Genomic DNA, 19,347 nt, shown 5'->3' on the forward strand with positions numbered 1-19,347 from the left:
GATCAGGCCTTCTGGCCACTGATTTGCTTCCTCATTGCTTGCCTGCCATCTCGCGTTTTCTGATTAATTCAGCCTCCGCAGGGCTAGACTCCAGCAAAGTTGGAAAGCGCTTTAAGGTAGCGCACCCCAAGAATTGTTCTTTTCACCTGGAAGGAGTTGGGGAGCTGTCAAAACCAAACCCCAATTTTCCCCATAACACATATATAGCCATATAATCCCTAGTGTAATAAGTTAAGACCTTTGGAGCAGGCATTTTTTTTTAAAAAAAGTTTTTTCATGAACCACCCTACTGCCCTATCCTCTGCTGGGCTTTCCGGGTTCCGGAAGGTTCGCCTATATGAAGGAAAGGAGGCTAGGCCAAGTAGATTCACCCCGCCCCTGCCCGCAGCTGATTGGCCAGCTGGGTTGGGTGTCCCACCATCCCCAAAAGGCTAAAATGGGCGGACTTTGGTACTCTTGTGTCCTGTCCACCCGCAATGTCTTTTTCTCTATCTGAGCTGGCTCCCTGCCTGTTACTTTACATGTGGGGAAACCCCTGTGGGGTTCCTCTCTGTGTAAAGTCTTCAAGCTGTTCCTGCGCATGCCTGACAAATCTGCCCCATTGTCAAAATTTACCTTTCCCCCCACCTCCAGTCTCCGTTGTTGGGTGTCCTGGCTGTGGGGGGAAACAGAAGACGGATGGCCATCGGTCAGGGATGGTCTAGTTGAGATTCCTGCATTGCCCCAGGGGGTGGGCTAGATGACCCTCAAGGGTCCCTTCCAGCTCTACAATTCTCTGGTGCAGGCTTGGGCGGAGTTTTAGGTACAAGTTGGATGCAAGGGCTGCATAGGATTGCAGCCCATCTTACGCACCATCGGCTTGGGAATAAGTCCCATTGATCATGATGTGACTAGATTGCTGCTATGCAGTCCTGTTTTTTAAATAAAGGTTTTCCTTTTCATATAATACAGAGCATGGTGAAATCACCGTAAATAAAACCTCCCCTTCAGTAGTTTCAAGCACAGCTCCAGGTCCCACATAATATCTGTACTGCATTGTTTACTGTGGCAGCACCTGCCCTTTGGAACTCCCCGCCTCTTGCAACAAAGAAACGTGCCTTTGCTAGACTCTTTTCGGGCACCTGCTAAAAGCATTCTTCTTTAGGCAAGTATACCTAGGTGCTTAGGAAGTTGAAGTAATTTTAATCTTAATATTTTAGCTTTTGAATGTTTGAAAGTAGGATTGTTAATTCTTCTTGATTTTACTGCTCTGCTGTTTTTGTTGTTTTTTAAATCAACTTGGCAGGTTTGTAAAAATAAATGTTATTAAATAAATAAAGAATAAATATAAATAAAATAAAATAACACAAGTATCTGTCCATAGTCGCGTGCTTGTTACCTGAGACCCATAATCCACATTCCTTTGTAAGAAAATATGAAATAACGTAAAACCATTTTTGTGGGGGAGGGGGATAAAAATAAATATGTGTGGGGGGGGGGTTTACAAGAAATTTTCTGCACTGGGTACCACCTGACCTTTCTATGCCTCTGCCCCCATCATTTAGCCCAGACACTGAGATCCAGCACCGAGGGCTTTCTGGCAGTTCCCTTATTGCAAGAAGTGAGGTTACAGGGAACCAGGCAGAGGGCCTTCTCAGTGGTGGCGCCCGCCCTGTGGAACGCCCTCCTACCAGATGTCAAAGAAATAAGCAGCTATCCTATTTTTTTAAGACATCTGAAGGCAGCCCTGTTTAGGGAGTTTTTGATATGTAATGCTATACTGTTTTTAACACTCAATTGGATGCTTCCCAGAGTGGCTGGGGAAATTCAGCCAGATGGGCAGGGTATAAATAATAAATCATTCTAATATTATTATTCTTATTCTTATTATTATTGGTCTGTGGTGCTCAATGTTTAGGTATTGTAAACATTAGGATTTAGTTAGAACTTGTGTGTTATAATGTTATAAGATAGTCTCAGTGTATTTCAGAAAGGGACATAAATCTGACACCAGGAATCACAAGACAGAGAAACCAGTAGGAGAACACTTCAGTCTCCCAGGACATTCTATACAAGATCTCAAGGTAGCTGTCTTATTACAAAGGAATTTCAGAAATAGACTGGAAAGAAAAGTTGCTGAATTGCAACTTATTACCAAACTTAAAACCACGGAGAGACCTGGTCTGAACAGAGACATTGGATTCTTATCTCATTATACATGATAAAACTGTTTTAGCCATTTCACCCCTTGCTTTTTCCTGTAAGACCAATTGCAGTCATTAACCGTCATCAACAGGTTAAACCTACCGGAATTGGCTGTCTCCCTTTGTAACAAGCAGCTGTAGTTCTTTTGGGATTTAATATCCGCTCATGAAAAGTTGGGCCCACGACCCAGAAAGCTGCCTGGCTCCCTCCGTCTGAAGGCGGAGATATGCACCACACGTCAAAGTGCAAATAGATAAATAGGTACCACTCCAGCGGAAGGTAAATGGCGTTTCTGTGCGCTGCTCTGGTTCGCCAGAAGCGGCTTAGTCATGCTGGCCACATGACCCGGAAAAACTGTCTGCGGACAAACGCCAGCTCCCTAGGCTAGTAAAGAGAGATGAGCGTTGCAACCCCAGAGTCGGCCATGACTGGACCTAACGGTCAGGGGTCCCTTTACTTTTAAGTTACTCTCTAAGTCCCAAAAGGGCGTAGCAACTCCGGTCTTCTTTGTGAGACTGACCGGACCCCCCTCTCCCGGCAAGGGATTAAAAGGGGGCATGTCCCCTTCCTGCCCCGGAGGGCTTTTTCCCAGGTGGGGGGGGTCTCCTTCCCTGCCGCCTCCGGGAATCGAACCCGGGACTTTCTCAGGAGAGAATCAGGAAAACGGAGCTGGTTTGGGAGGAGGAGAATTTGTGTCTCCGGGGAGGGAGGGGCCACTCATTCCTGCCCCCCCCCCGTCAGTGAGCTCCGCTTCCTAGAGAGGCAGGGGGGAGGGGGCCAAGGGGGGAGGGGAGGGGCCTGATCCACCTTCCCGGAAGAGGAGTAGCTCTGCGGAGGAGGAGGAGGGAAAAGAGGGGCGAAATATATTTATATATGGGGGGGGGAGAAGGAGGCGCTTTTCCTCCCCCTGAATCTGCAAACAGGGCAGCTGGGAAGGGGGGGGCAGGATTTGGGGCGGGGGGAGAAAGGAAAGTGGGGGATCCCTCCCCCTCCCCCTCCCCCTCCCTTCTGGGGATCCGGCGAGCGGGGGAGGGGCTGGTTTAGGAGAAAGGAGCCCCTCCCCCCGAGGGGGCGCCTCCTTGGAGACCCCCGAGAAAGGAAATCGGAATAGCAGAGCGAGCGATGGAAGCGGAGGGACAGAGAGGACAAAGAGGCAAAGCTGTAGGGCGGGGAGGGGGGCGAAGGGCGGGGAGGGGAAGGGGGCAGAGACCCCCCCCAACAACAGAGGCCCCGATGCATGCAATCCGGCTGGAGATCGGGGCCCCTCCTTTCGCAGGGATTGCATTGCACGCCCCCCCCCCCCGAGATCAGCCTTCCTGCCTTTTACTATGGGAAATGCGGCGGGGGGGGGCTTTCTGCAGAGGGGGCACCGACAGGGTTTGCATTGCAAGAGCTCCTTTGCAGCTGTCAAGAGATGCTCAGCTCCCCTGCCCCCCCCAGGGCGCCTTTGAGGCAATAGAAATGGGAGCCCCCCCCCCAGGGCTGGGACTTGAACCCCCTGGCAGGAATCCCTGGGGCGCATCGATCCTAGGCTTGGTGGGTCCCCTCTGGGGGGACAGTGGGGAGTCCATGGAAGGGTTAATCAATTATTTTTATTTATTTATTTAATGTATTAGTTGCTTTCTCTTGCTCAGGGCAGCCCAAAGTGACTTACAACCAGTTGTTGTTGTTGTTGTTGTTGTTGTTGTTGTTGTTGTTATGTTCCACAGTGACACTCCAGGGCCTTCTTTGTCCTGTTTCCTGTATTTTGGGGGCAGAGAGAAGGCTGTTCTCGGGGCCTGCTCCCCCACTAGGGAAACTGAGGCAGTCCCCTCAGGCAGGAGACCCAGGGAGTGGCAAGGAGGGGACGGAGCGGAGTCCCATTTGGCCAGCCCTGATTTAACCCTCTATCCTCCCGTCCAGTGGAAGGTGCTGTCCCTTTGCCAGTGTCCCAGACACAATGCAGCCGCCTTGGGAAGTCAGTGGTGCAGGATGATTTGGGAATGTGTGCAGTTGGTTGGACTGTATCAGGAAGATGTTAGAGACGGGTATACAGCGTTTTCAGAGAAGGGGGAAGAAGGGGAAAGTGTGTCCCCCCAGATAAGACTCCCATCCTCCCTGGCCATGGGCCATCCTTGCTTGGGCAGGTGGCACTTTGAGTCCAACCACATCTGGAGGGCCAGAGGTGCCTCAACTCAGTATAGAAGGTTCCTGTAATGGCTCAGTGTTACGTGGGAGTTGGTGGAACTGGATCTTAAGGGTTTTGGACAAATTTCCTAGGGATTATGTTTGGTATCCAGACCCTAACACTATAAAGCCAAGGTGTCCCCACTGAGCAGTTTATCTTATTTATTTATTTTTTTAAATATTTATTCAGGTTTTAAAACACTACAAAAAAAACAACAACAACAGAAAACACAATACAAAAAACAAGACATTTCCAAGAAAAAAGGCAAAAAATAAAAAAGGAAAAACAGACAAAAAGGAAAAAAAATTAGAAAATACATACAGAAAACAGAAAACAGAAAAAAAAGTTAAACCTTTACACGATTTTCCTTCCATGACCCACCTCCTCGACCTCCTCACACCTCCCCTCTTTGTTTTCTAGTTCAAATAGATATTTCAGCAAACCCTTCATCTTTATTTTTATCCTAATAATTTATCTTAATATGCTGTAATTTTCCATTCTCTCTTTCACCAATTAGCCATCCACCTTTACTTTATTTAATCTTATTTCTCATTAAAACTGACATATTTAAACCTATTCTCTTAAGACATTTCCCCTAGGGTCATAAAAATTCCATTCCACGATTTCTCCATCTCTCACCAAAAGCAATTTCCTTTTTTTAAAAAAATAATATTCTCAATATATACACCTCAAACTCCCAACTTTCTTTCACCGTCTCCCCTCCCCAGTCTCGGCCCCTGCCAACAGTTCCATCGGCTTACAACAGTCCATCAACTTGGAGATCTTAAATCCGAGGCTCTTAAGTCTTTTTCATGTCCCATCTGCCAATCTTCTTGATAATCTTTAATATTAAAAAGCAGTTCTCGGGGGAGCTCCAACCCAACAATAGTCATATTCCTTCTTATCAAGTCTGCCAGATTTCCATAATTAAAGATAGGGCCCATAAAGTATTCCCAATCTTGTTTCACACTTCTTCCGAGTCCAAAGGCCCCAGAAACTTCGATCCCCTCCTGGCTCAAATTCATATCCCAAAAGTCATTTGATCCCCACATAGGGTGATCTCTCCACTTTTCATTTTCCAAATCAAGCCAGGCTCCCATCTCCAAAAATTGGCTTCTCCTAATTAGTCATATAAGGCCTCAACTTGTAATCCTCCAATTGTCTCTGTAGGGTTAAAGCTCCCCCTTGCATCACTTTAACAACAACTTTCTCCTTCTCTGGTACTTCAATTTGTTCAATTGAGAAAGATTCTTGTGCCGGATTCTTGTCGACTTCTTTACTAATGCCCACTTTTGTTCCCAAAATATCTTTTTTTTTTAAAATAATTTTTATTAAATTTTCACAACATAGACATAACAAAAAATACAACAATACAACATAAGAAAAGAAAAAACACAGAACATAAAAAAGAGCCTACAAACTAAAAGACTTCCCCATACCTCTCCTGCTCTGCATCCTTATTTTACAATTCACTCTAGCAACCCTTCAGTCAATTTTTACATATCACCTCCTTAAAGCTTCTTCCCTATGATTTATAGTTTACAGCTGTAAATCTTTATTTCTTGCCCCTCGACATCTTTTCAGTCCTTTATTTGACAACAGTTCTCAAGATACACTTTAAATTTCTTCCAGTCCTCCTCCACCGCCTCCTTCCTCTGGTCACGAATTCTGCCGGTCATCTCTGCCAGTCCCATATATTCAATCACCTTCGTTTGCCATTCTTCCAGAGTGGGTAGTTCTTGCAACTTCCAATACTTTGCTAGTAGTATTCTTGCTGCTGTAGCGGCGTACATAAAAAATGTCCTGTCCTTCTTCGGTACCAATTGGCCCACCATACCCAAGAGAAAGGCCTCTGGTTTCTTAGGAAATGTCCACTTAAGGACTTTCTTAATTTCATTATAGATCATTTCCCAGTAGGCCTTAATCCTTGGGCAGGTCCACCAAAGGTGATAGAAGGTTCCTTCAGACTCTTTACATTTCCAACATTTATTATCAGGCAAATGATAGATCTTAGCCAGCTTGACTGGGGTCATGTACCACCTATAGATCATCTTCATTATGTTTTCTTTCAAGGCAGAACATGCCGTAAATTTCATGCCGGTGGTCCATAACTGTTCCCAGTCAGCAAACATAATATCATGACCTACATCTTGCGCCCACTTAATCATTGCTGATTTTACCGTTTCATCCTGTACATTCCATTTCAGCAGTAGATTATACATTCTAGAAAGATTCTTAGTATTGGGTTCTAATAACTCTGTTTCTAGCTTAGACCTCTCACTCTGAAAGCCTATCTTCCTGTCTTGCTTGAATACTTCATTTATCTGATGATAATGCAACCAATCTCGAACTTTTGACTTTAGCTTCTCATAACTCTTAAGTTTGTATTTATCACCATCATGCTCCAAAATTTCAGAGTATTTTAACCAATCGGAGTCCATGTTAAGTTTTTTAACTGCCTTTGCTTCCATTGGTGATAACCATCTGGGGGTTTTACTTTCTAGTAAATCCTTATATCTAATCCAAACATTATACAGCGCCTTTCTGACAATATGGTTTTTGAAACTCTTATGTACTTTTACCTTGTCATACCATAAATACACATGCCAGCCTAAATTATTGTCATATCCTTCTAGATCCAAGATATCAGTGTCCTCAAGAAGTAGCCATGGTTTCAGCCAGCAAAAAGCTGCTGCCTCGTAATAAAGCCTTAAGTCCGGCAGGGCAAAACCCCCTCTATCTTTCGCATCTGTTAAAATCTTAAATTTAATTCTTGGCTTTTTGCCCTGCCAGACAAATTTAGAAATATCTTTTTGCCATCTTCTGAGGCACTCCACCTTGTCCAGAATTTGTAATGTTTGAAACAAAAACAACACTCTTGGCAATACATTCATTTTGATAACAGCAATACGGCCTAACAAGGAAAGTTTCAGCCTCGACCATATGTCTAGATCTTTTTTAACTTCTGTCCAACATTTTTCATAATTGTCCTTAAATAGATTGGTATTTTTTGATGTTACGTCCACCCCCAGGTATTTCACTTTCTTTACTATTTCCAGACCAGTTACACTCTGAAATCTATCTTTCTCTTCCAATGTCAAATTTTTTCCCAACACTTTCGTTTTTTGCTTATTCAGTTTAAACCCTGCCACTTGACCAAAAACTTCAATTAGTTCTAACACTCTTTTGGTACTCTCATCTGGCTGTTGCAATGTTAACACCAGATCATCTGCATATGCCCTTAATTTATAGGATTTCGCTCCGACCTGAATCCCTTTAACCAGCGGGTCCGCTCGAATCATATTTAATAAAACCTCCAGGACCGATATAAAAAGAAGGGGGGATATTGGGCATCCCTGTCGTGTCCCTTTTTCTATTGGGATTTCGTCCATAACCATACCATTCACTATTAATTTAGCTCTTTGTTCAGAATATATCGCACCAATGCCGTTTTCAAATCCCTGGCCTACCCCCATCCCATGGAGATTCTTCCTCATAAAGCTCCAGCAAATGTTGTCAAAGGCTTTCTCCGCGTCCACAAAAATCAAGACTGCTTTTCTGTTAATCTCTCTTTCCAACAATTCCAAAATGTCTAAGATGTTCCTCACATTGCTCGACATATATCTTCCTGGGAGAAAGCCTGCTTGGTCCTTATGAATCTCCCCTGCTAATACTCCTTTAAGTCTTTTTGCCAAAATATCTGCAAAAATTTTGTAATCCACATTTAATAAGGATATAGGCCGGTAGTTTTTAACCTGGTTTTTCCCAGTCTCTGTCTTCGGTATGAGTGAGATGAATGCCTCTTTCCACGATTCAGGAGCCCTTTTCCCTTCTAGAATTTGATTGCAAACCTCTTTTAACGGTTGGATTAACCAGTCCTTTAACATTTTATAATATCTTGCCGTTAAACCGTCTGGTCCTGGTGATTTCCCCACTTTCATATTCTGAATGGCACCCTCTATTTCTTGTTCTGTTATTCTCCCATTTAGGATCCTTCTGCTTTGTTCTGAAATTCTTGGTAGTCCATATTTTCCAATAAATTCCTCTATCTTTTGTTCATCTATTGGCCCTTGAGTATACAGTTTCTTGAAGAAGCTCTGAAAACAATTACTTATTTCATTTGGTCTGGTGATAATTTTCCCATCTTCTTCAAGGGATGTCACGGTGTTCAGTTTTTGTCTTTTTTTCAATTGCCATGCTAGCAGTTTCCCACATTTATCTGCTGATTCAAAGGTCTTTTGTTTCATCTGTCTTATTTTCCATTCTATTTCCTGATTCATCAATTCCATATATTGCATCTGATAGTATTTTATTTCTCTCAATATTTGTTGTGACTTTGGGTTGGATCTCAATTTTTTCTCTGCTTCTTTCATCTTTTCCAATATTTTCTCTTCCTTCTCCTTTTGCCTTTTCTTCTTTAAAGAATTCTGTTGAATAAGGAAACCGCGCATCACGGCTTTGCTTGCGTCCCAGATTGTTCTCTTCTCCACTTCTGTTCTTAAATTTATTTCAAAATAATCTTTTAATGTTTTTTGGGCCTTCTGGTAAATTTCTTCATCTCTTAAGAGGGTGTCATTCATTCTTCACTGCAACACTTCAGTTGCCGAATGGAACCACCCTGGAAGTCCCCATCACGATTGATTCTGGGAGCAACGCAGATTTTGTGGGGATGCACTTTGTCAAGCAGCATCGCATAGCGCTTCTGCCAGCGACAACACCTCTGAACGTAGTCACGGTGGATGGCAGGAAATTGCTAGGAGGACAAGTTGTGCAACAGACGCCTCCCATGGTGATGAGGATTGGAAATCATCGAGAAGTCATCAGCTTCAATGTCACCCGCCTTTCAGACACGCCTATAGTATTAGGCATGAGTTGGCTGGAGAGACACAGTCCTGCTGTAGCGTGGTACCAACGGCAGATCACCTTTTGCTCATCGTACTGTGCTCAACATTGCATCCAGTCCAGCCAGGAGGAGGGGGCTGAGCAGCAGCTGCAACTTGGCATGGTGCAGGCAGTACCCCGCAAGTACGAGGGGTTCCTGGAGGTTTTCTGCGAGAAGGAAGCGGACCAGTTGCCGCCCCACAGACCTTACGATTGTGCGATCGACCTGTTGCCAGGGGCGCAGCTGCCGACTGCGAAACTGTATTCCATGTCTGAGGACGAGATGCAAGAACTCAGAGAGTTCATAGAGCATAATTTGAAGCGTGGGTTCATCCGGGAATCCAAAGCAGTGGGGGGCAGTCCTGTGTTTTTTGTGAAGAAGAAAGACACGCCCCAGAAGAGACTTATTGTGGACTACCGGGCCATCAACAGTATGACCAAGCCCAAGGCCTTTCCCATGCCCAAGATTGATGACCTCCTGGCGACCGTGCGGAAGGGGAAGGTCTTCACCAAGTTAGATCTGCGTGGAGCGTACAACCTCATACGTATCCGGGAGGGCGATGAGTGGAAGACGGCCATGTTCACGCCTTTGGGCACGTATGAGTACAGAGTTATGCCGTTTGGTCTCCAAAATGGATCTCACGTCTTCCAAGCCTTTATGCATCACGTGCTGGCGGGGCTCCTCTACAAGAAATGTGTGTTTCCTCGACGACATCCTGATCTTTTCAGAATCGCAGGAAGCTCATGAGAAGGATGTAAAGGAGGTCCTGCAGAGACTACGGGACCACAGGCTCTACGCCAAGTTAGAAAAATGCCAGTTTGATGTGACGGAGGTGGATTTCCTCGGCTACAAGCTGTCCGACAAGGGGTTGGCCATGGACAGTGTCAAGGTCCGCGCGGTGTTGGACTGGAAGAGCCCACGCAATAGGAAAGAAGTCCAGAGATTCGTCGGGTTCGCCAATTTCTACCGCAAATTCATCAGAGGTTTTGCAAAAGAGACGGCAGCCATCACGGACACTCTCAGTTCCAAGAAGAAGAAATTCGCTTGGACGGAACAGGCGGAGCGCTCTTTTCGGAAGCTTAAAGGCCTTTTCGCCTCCGAGGAGCAGCTGCTGCACGTGAATCCAGGCAGGCCCATGCGAGTAGAAACCGACGCGTCAGACAGAGCGGTTGGAGCCGTACTCCTGCAAGAAGATTCGCAGGGGAATTGGAGACCCTGTGCCTTTTACTCCCGAAAGCTCAGCAGGGCGGAGCAAAACTACACCATATGGGACAGGGAGCTGTTGGCCATTCACGCAGCTTTCAAAGCGTGGCGACACTTTCTCATAGGAGCCAAGCACACAGTGCAGGTCCGCACGGATCACAAGAACTTAGAGTATTGGTGCACGGCGAAGCTCCAGAGCCAAAGACACATGCGCTGGGTGGAGTTCTTCGCGGATTTCGACTTCAGGATAGAATACATCCCGGGAGACTCCAACGTTATAGCCGATGCGCTCTCCAGGAAACCGCAATATCTCGAGGAAGCAATGCCAGTAGCAGCCAAGCACATTTTCGCACCGCAGGCGTGGGCGTGCGCTGCCATCGCAGTCGACCTGGACGCGGTGCGACGCGCGTTGCAAGTAGATCAGTTTGCACAATCCAAGATCGAGGAGCTGCGCAGGGGTTCGCAGAGGGACGATGAGTTCCAATTACGCGACGGACTGTTAACTCGCAAAGGTGCCCTCTACGTACCAAGCGACGAACTCCGCGCAAAGGTTCTGCAGCAGTTGCACGACGCTCCCAGTGCGGGCCACTTCGGCAAGGAGAAGACAATGGAACTGGTGGCCAGGGACTTTTGGTGGCCCCAGATACGAGGAGAGGTAGCGGATTACGTCGCCAGGTGTGACACTTGTCAGAGGTCCAAGCCAGTACACCAGAAGCCAGCGGGGTTACTGGAACCGCTGGAGACACCACAGCAACCGTGGGAGAGGGTAGCGCTGGACTTCGTTACTGACCTGCCCAGCTCCAGAGGCAAAACGGCGGTACTGGTGGTGGTGGATCTGTTCACCAAGATGGCGCACTTCATTCCCTGCGCGAAAGTGGCGACGGCGGAACAGACCACCAAACTCTTCATCGACCACGTGTTCAAGGTGCATGGGCTGCCGCAGTCCATCCTGTCCGATAGGGGGCGCCAGTTTGTTTCCAATTTTTGGCAGAAGCTTCTAGGGATCCTGCACGTCAAGATCAACCTAGCGTCGGCAAGACATCCACAGACCAACGGCCAAGCTGAGAGGGTCAACGCGATCATGCAGCAGTATCTGAGATGTTACGCCAATCAGCAACCCGCAGCTTGGGTGGACTACCTGCCGATGGCGGAGTTTGCCTATAACAACACGAAGCATGCGTCGACGGGGGTGACGCCGTTCTTCGCGAACAATGGACGTCATCCCAGGACCTTCCCGGGGTTCGTAGCACCGGGAGAGGGGGTGCCGCAGGAGGCCGACCAGTTCGCTGCAGAACTACAGGAGGTGCACGAGGAGCTGCGGAGACATTTGGAACTAGCCAAACAAGCATATAAGGTGCAGGCGGACAAAAGCAGGAGAGTGGGAGAGGACATCCAGGTGGGGGACTGGGTGTGGTTAGTGGCCCAAGCAATGCCAGCCAAGCAATGCCGTTGGCTAAGAAGAAGCTGGGGCACAGGCAGCTAGGGCCATACCAGGTGGAGGCTAAGATCAACCCTGTAGCTTTTCGATTGGCCCTCCCCAAAGGTTCCAGAGTGCACCCGGTCTTTCATAGGTCGGTGCTCACTCCCTACAAGACCCCGCACAGGTTTCAAGAGTCTGAAACAGTACCGGACCCACGTACGGAGTCACCCGGGAGGGAGGGGTCGCCTAGGGTCGAACCACTCAACGAGGTCACAGAGATCCTGGACTCGAGATAGGGGGAAGAGGGAGTAGAATACTTTCTAGTCAGAGAGGGTACCCCAGTCAGTGCCAATGGTTGGGTGCCGGACTACGCTTTAGACGAACCTCTTCTAAAAGACGAGTTCCATGCCCTTTTCCCACATAGACCCATGCCAGCCGAGTACTTTGATGACTGGCTCTTTACGCCCACACTTTCAGACAGCACTTTCCGAGGCTTTTCTTCCGCCGAGGAAAGAACGCCAGAATCAAGCCCGCCCAGGGGATCGTGTTCGGGGGTGGACACGGAACCCTCTTATTGGTGGGACGAGCAACCAGAGGAAGCCTGGCGCAAGAAATGGCTGACGGGGCCTTGGCCGGCAGCACCAAACGAAGTAGCAATGGAAGAGGGAACTGAGAACACTTTGGGTGAAGAACCCGAATTCGAACACACATACACCGAGCCGCTAGCAGAGGACATTGAAGTAGACGAACTGTATCCTGCATCTACCTCCGAAGAGCCGCAGCTCCCACAACCTGCACCCGATGGGCGGGAGGGGGGAAGGGGGGCTTCGAGGGGGGGATGGATGTCAGGGGTTCAGGGAGAGAAGCGCAGATGAGGGAGGAGACAGAGAGCGAGGGGGAAGGTTTCCAGGGCGACGAGGAAGAGGATGACGATGACCCGAGGTTGTCCATGAGTCTGTCCAGTGATTCGGAGGACTCCCAAAAGGGAGCCCCCCTGGTCAGGCCAAGGGGGGCTGGAGGGGGAAGCAGCCAGGAGCAGGGGAAGGAAGGGGGAACCCCCAGTGGGAGTTGGAGATCGGGACCGGCTTCTCCGCCGGAACGGAGTGAAGGGGGTGGAGTTACCAGTGTGTCAGAAGGAGCAGAGCAGGAAGCAGAGAGGGGAAGGAGATCGGGGCAAGACGTCCTGCCGGAAGGGGCGGAGAGTAGTACCGAGAGCAGTGTAACTGTCGAAAGGAAGGTCAGAAGCAACGTACGTGCGCCAAGTTCAAATGTGGAGGCGCGCAGAAGTGAGGAGAGCCCTGGGGAGGAGCCTGGTCCCAAAGCGCGAAGGAGGGGGGCGCAGGGGTCAGAGGACTCAGCCTCCGGCGAGTCCCGGAGGGAGAGAGGACGGGGGCAGAAAGACCCTGCGGAAAAGGAAGGAGAGGAAGAGGTGGTCCAGCACAAGCCTCTTGAACTTGTGTAGGGGCGGGACTGATTCAGAGGGGACTTCAACGATCTAAGAGTAACAGACGTGGAGCCACGGTGCTCGGATGTAAAGTCAAGAATGTTCTTCAATAAAAGCTTTTGTATATAATCCGAGCTGGACTTTGGTCTCTTGTGAGCTGGGACCTCGGGTGGCTCTGACATTATTATTATTATTATTATATTACATTCAGGTGGACACACCACGGGTTTCATCTTCTTTCTATTCTTTCCCAAAATCAGTGTTATTCACCTTTAATACTCACCTTTTTCAGTGTCACACATATTTTTATCTTGTGATCTTCATATGAAGAGAGGTATAAAATTTAATAAATAATTCCCACTTGGAGCAGAGCTATAATATCCAGAAGCCCTAGGCCACCCATGGCAAAGGAGGAAGAACAGTGAGAGAGGCCTGGACAGGAAATCTCCGCTAAGATAAGCCAGTGTCAGGAGGCAGGTGCGAGACCTGGTTGCATATAATTATTATAAATCATAATTGGGGTGGGTGTCTCAATCTGGCCTTCCCAGCGGTCAGGCTCCAGCTGCTTTCCTTCTGCATCTCCAGCTCTCTCCATTCAAAAATGCAACGCTGAGAGATGGAGGTCCAACCCCAAGAACATTCTCCAACTGAGCACTCCTTCAACCGACCACAAGCACCAAGCCTTGTCACTAGACTTATATATGGGTTTCCCAAAATGGTCACTATGCACCTCCTGAGGCCAAAGGGACTGTGCAGGTGATTAATAAAGATCTAGACGTCGAAGGAGACAAAATGTGGCCCAAGTGTTGGAGGATTATAGTGCAGCGGATGAAGAACTTCATGATAAACTTAGGACCCTGATGAATATAGGCCAGGTTCATGGAACATAGAGAAGCTCCCGCTCCTGTGAGAAACCACTTTTTATAAAACGTAAACCCCACAGTTGAAACATATTCTAAGATAATGCTGATTCACTAACAATAATTAAGGGTTATGGAAGGCTGATGATGCATTACCATTATTTAACATTATTTCATTTGCCTATGCTAAAAAATTGGAACATATGGAGGACAGGAAAGAATGTACGAGACGTCAAAATAAGAGCAGGTGCTAACTGATGTGTGTAATATTCCTTTGTTCTCTTACTAGGTTTCCTTTCGCCCCGCTCCTCCCTGTTGAAAGAAGACAATGGAGAAGGCATTCAAAATTCTGGAGGGCCATGTCCAATGGGAATAATGAAGAAACCATATAAATTCATGGAATGTGAAAAGAGAGAGGAGAAACAATTTGAAAGTATGGAGTGTGGGAAGAGTTTCACTGACAGTGGAACACTTGGAAAACATAAACGGACTCACACAGGAGAGAAACCATTTAAATGCATGGAGTGTGGAAAAAGCTTTGGTTGGAGTTCAAACCTTCGTATACATAAACACACACGGGGGAGAAACCATATAAATGTAAGGAGTGTGGAAAGAGCTTCAGTCACATTGGACACCTTAGAAACCATCAACGAACCCACACAGGGGAAAAACCTTATAAATGTATGCAGTGTGGAAAGAGCTTCACAGATAGTGGATCATTTAGAAAACATCAGCAGACACACACGGGCGAGAAACCATTCAAATGCATGGAATGTGTAAAGAGCTTCAGTCAGAGTGGATACCTTAGAATCCATCAACGGATTCACACAGGGGAGAAACCATTTAAATGTTTGGAGTGTGGAAAGAGTTTCAGTACGAATAGAGGACTGAATATTCATCATAAAACTCACACTGGGGAAAAACCATTTGAATGTATGGAGTGTGGGAGGAGCTTCATTGATAACCGAAGCCTTAGAATCCATCATCAAACTCACACAGGGGAAAAACCATATAAATGTATGGATTGTGGAAAGAGATTCAGTCACAGTGAAACACTGAGAAAACATCAACGGACTCACACAGGGGAGAAACCATTTAAATGCATGGAATGTGGAAAGAGCTTTATTGATGGTACAGCACTTAGTATCCATCATCAAACTCACACAGGGGAAAAACCATTTGAATGTATGGAGTGTGGAAAAAGCTTCACTTGTAGTGGAAAACTTAGAATCCATCAACGGACTCACACAGGGGAAAAACCATTTGAATGTATGGAGTGTGGAAAGAGCTTCACTTCTAATGGAGCAGTAAGAAGACATCAAAGGATTCACACAGGGGAGAAACCATTTAATTGCATGGAGTGCGGTAAGAACTTCACTGATCGTCAAACACTTAGAATCCACCATCGAATTCACACAGGGGAAAAACCATATAAATGTGTGGAGTGTGGAAAGAGCTTCAGTCGGAGTGGTGATGTAAGAAGACATCAGTGGACTCACACAGGGGAAAAACCATTAAAATGCATGGAATGTGGAAAGAGTTTTATTGAGAGGAGAGAGCTGAGAACCCATCATCGATCTCACACTGGGGAGAAACCATTTAAATGCACCAAGTGCGGAAAGAGCTTCAGTCGCAGTGGAACACTTAGAAAACATAAATGGACTCACACAGGGGAGAAACCATTTAAATGTAAGGAGTGTGGAAAGGGCTTCACCAATGCTGGAAATGTTAGAAGACATCAACGGACTCACACGGGAGAAACCATTTAAACGTATGGAGAGTTGAAAGAGTTTTTTTCAGAGTGGAACCCTGATTTCACACACAGGAAACTTAGACGACATCAACAGACTCACTCGGGGACAAGGAAATAAATGTATGGAGTGTGGAATGAACGTCAGTAGAAGTGGAAACCTTGGCAAACACCAGCAAACTCAAAGAGGGAAAACCACTTACGTATATGGAGTGTACATAGAGCTTCAGTCCTGATGTTCCTACAAAGCATCAATGGACTCGCAAGGAGGAAAAGCTTTAAGAGTTGAAACCCTACAATCCACAAACAGAAAATCATAAATGGATTGAATGGAAGGAGTGTGGGAAGTGTTCCAATTGCTTTATATATAGATAATTTTATTAATACAGTGGTACCTCGGGTTACATATTGTCAGGGGCTCAGGAGCAGAAGCACAGGAGAGGGAGGAAATGGAGAGCGAGGGGGAGGAATCCGAGGGAAGCGTAGGCGGTGACAGTGGTCCGAGGGATTCCATGAGCCTCTCCAGCGAATCGGAAGATTCACAGAAGGGAGCGCCGATGGCCAGGGCAAGGGGGGTGCCAAGGGGGAAACCCCAGAAGGAAGGGGCCAGCGGGGACTCCCAGAGCAGCAGTTGGAAATCAGGACCAGCTTCCCCACCAGAGCGTAGTGGGGGGGAGGAGTCCCAGGCATCAGGACCAGTGTTCTCACCACCAGCGAGAGGAGATGAGTCAGGATTGACCACGCCTCCATCGGAGAGCGGGGAAACGGTCAAGGGGAAAGTTACCGGCTGGGCGCGCGCGCCAAGTTCAAATGTACAGGTGAGCGGCACAGCAGGTAGCCCGGATAGGGAACCAGGTACTAAAGCCCGCCAGAAGGAGGGGCAAGACTCAGGGGGGTCAGCGTCAGAAGAGTCCAGAAAGGATGAAACCCCAGGGGGCAGAAGGACCCAGAGGAGGAAAGAACAACGGAAGAGGTGGAGTAAGGCTAGAGTCTTAAACTGGTGTCTAGGGGGCGGAGACTCAGATGGAGCTTCGCCGGTCTAGGTTCTAAGACGTGGAGTTGCACGCTGCGGTTTGGAAATGGAAACTAATCTTCAGTACAGACTTTTATAAGTTATTACTGGCTAGCATTGGTCCTCTGTGAGCTGGGACCTAGAGGCAACTCTGACACATATGCTTCAGGTTACATACGTGTCAGGGAACTGCCATCAGTGCCGGAGGGAGAGAGCAAGCTCCAGAGGGATTCCAAAGAGCCTTCCAAGATGGGGAGAGGCAGCCCATCTTCTGGGGAAGAGAATCAGCATAGAACCAGTGGAGAAGGGGGGCAGATGGGGGAATCGGCGAGGCGGTCCCATGACTCCTTGCCGGGGACCAGCGGGGAGAGTAAGGGTCCTCTGCTGCCCACACCCTCCTTGCGCGGAAGGCTTCCGTGCAGGGAGAGTAGGAGGAGACTAGGCGTCAAAGAGCTTCTTTGCTGGAAGAAGTTTAAGAAACGCCCACTGACGGATTCTGCCAGCGATTGAGACAGCCACGGGTGAGTGGCTGTCCGGACAGAAAAGGTTCACTCAGACAACCCAGCCAGGTGTTGGCACCGGCTTGCGCACGAGCAACCCCTAGAACCATTACAATACGCTTCAGGTTAAAGACTCCCCTAACCCAGAAATAGTGCTTCAGGTTAAGAACTTTGCTTCAGGATGAGAACAGAAATTGTGCTCCGGCGGTGCAGCAGCAGGAGGCCCCATTAGCGGTGCTTCAGGTTAAGAACAGTTTCAGATTAAGAATGGACTTCCGGAACGAATTAAGTACTTATCCTGAGGTACCACTGTATATAATGTTATTTATAAATTGCGTTCAAAAATAGCATTCGCTTCTGGGTTGTTGGCATTTGAAATCCCCAAACATTCGACTTCTGAAGCGTTCTACGACCGAGATTCCACTGAGAATCCAGCAATAGTGTGTTGTCCAACGATATCCATTCTTTTAACCAACACAAAGAGGCTGCCTCGTAGTAGAAAATCTAGCAGTGCGAAGCCACCTCTATTTTTAGTATCTATCAAAATTTTATACTTTATTCTTGGTGTTTCCCCCCTGCCAGATTAATCATGAAATATCTCTTTGCCATTTGTTAAAGAAGCTTGTAATATTTATTATTGGTATCATTTAGAATAAAAACAGTATCTTAGGTAAAACATTTCTCTTTATGGTTGAAATCCTTCGTAAAAGTGATAGTTCCATCCTCCCCTATATTTCCAAATGTTTTTAACATTTTTTGATACTCTTATGTAATTGGAATATGTTGTAATTCAGTGTTTTTCAAATAAACCCTTATTTAGTCTCCATCTATACCATGAACTCTTTTCACCCCTCATTATCATCCATTTTGAGTTTTGATCTGATATAGTTCTTGGCTGGATCTCTACAGTCTTTAATCCTGTAGGCAGTTCCTTCAATATCCAGATCATGTTTCTTCTTCCCGCATAATCCTTTGAATCAGAAGAACATGTTTACTCTTGTTCTAATGGGGGTCAGAATCTCCAAGCATCTGGGTTGGCAAACTAAGGCCTGTGGGCCGGATCAGGCGCAATTGCCTTCTAGATCCGGCCTGCGGACGGTCCGGAAATCACCGCGTGGATTGCCAGCACGCACGTTCTTTCCCTCTCCCTCACCCAGCGGCGCTTTTCTCCTCAGGGACGAGCAATCTTGTCCCACAACGGGGGCCATCAACGGGGGGAGTCGGCTCACCCGCCTGCCTGCCTCAGAAGGGTGGCGCTGGGAAGGGGGTGTGACGCTGGCTTCCGGCTGCGGCTGAGTTTTCCTCCTGCTCCTCCTCCCTCTCCTTCCTTCCTTTTCTGTTCCCCTTCTCCGTGCCGCTTCCTCACGCGCTTTCTTCGTCACCCCCTCCCTCCTTCATTCCTCCCATGGCATTCAGGCGGTTTGTTTCAGCGGCCGCAGCTGCCGCTTGCGGGTTGGGAAGCAGCAGCAGTTGGTGGGTAAATGCTCTGGCAATGCCCCGGTTCCCCTGCCTCCGTCCGTGGCTCCGCTGGGGCTTCTGCTTCTGTCTTCACCGGCCAACGCAGCCTCCAACCTGCCCTGGCACCTGGCTGGAGAAGCCCAACTGGGGCTACTGGGACGACAACTGGGACAGGTAAAGCCAAACATCTTCAGGCCTCTTTGCGGGCGGGCCAAAATCGCTCATTTCCCCCCCGAAATATAGCCCGGCCCCCAACAAGGTCTGAGGGACAGTGGACTGGCCCCCTGCTGAAAAAGTCTGCTGACCCCTGATCTAGTAGATCCATTGTTGTAACCATATCAAAAAAGTATTTGGTATTTTGTCTTCTTCTGAGATACTTTCCCTCAGTGCTCTGTCATAGTCCAGTCATACTACTCCATTAAATTCACCCGTAATAATTATATTTCTGTCATAAACCTCAGACATAC

General features: G+C 47.5%; 2 protein-coding genes across 3 annotated transcripts in view; both read left to right on the forward strand.

The window, feature by feature from the left end:
• The first annotated feature begins 22 nt into the window (after nt 1-22).
• Nucleotides 23-19,347, forward strand: part of LOC309334723 (uncharacterized protein) — a 91,227-nt gene continuing 71,902 nt past the window's right edge. The window contains exon 1 of one of the 2 annotated variants that reach the window (XM_081849329.1): nt 23-116. The gene's annotated coding sequence lies outside the window, so the exon portion shown is untranslated. Of the gene's footprint in view, nt 117-14,184; nt 14,450-19,347 lie in introns of those variants that run through there. The other variant, XM_081849333.1, reaches the window with a different exon arrangement.
• LOC309334725 (uncharacterized protein) overlaps nt 14,803-19,347 on the forward strand; it is an 89,656-nt gene continuing 85,111 nt past the window's right edge. Inside the window, exon 1 of the mRNA XM_081849337.1 lies at nt 14,803-15,931. Within this exon, the coding sequence (XP_081705463.1) occupies nt 14,844-15,929 (1,086 nt within the window). The 5' untranslated portion in view covers nt 14,803-14,843 and the 3' untranslated portion in view covers nt 15,930-15,931. The remainder of the gene's footprint in view (nt 15,932-19,347) is intronic.

Source organism: Podarcis erhardii, assembly GCF_964252035.2.
Source record: "Podarcis erhardii genome assembly, chromosome: 2".
In the NCBI taxonomy this organism is placed as follows: domain Eukaryota; kingdom Metazoa; phylum Chordata; class Lepidosauria; order Squamata; family Lacertidae; genus Podarcis; species Podarcis erhardii.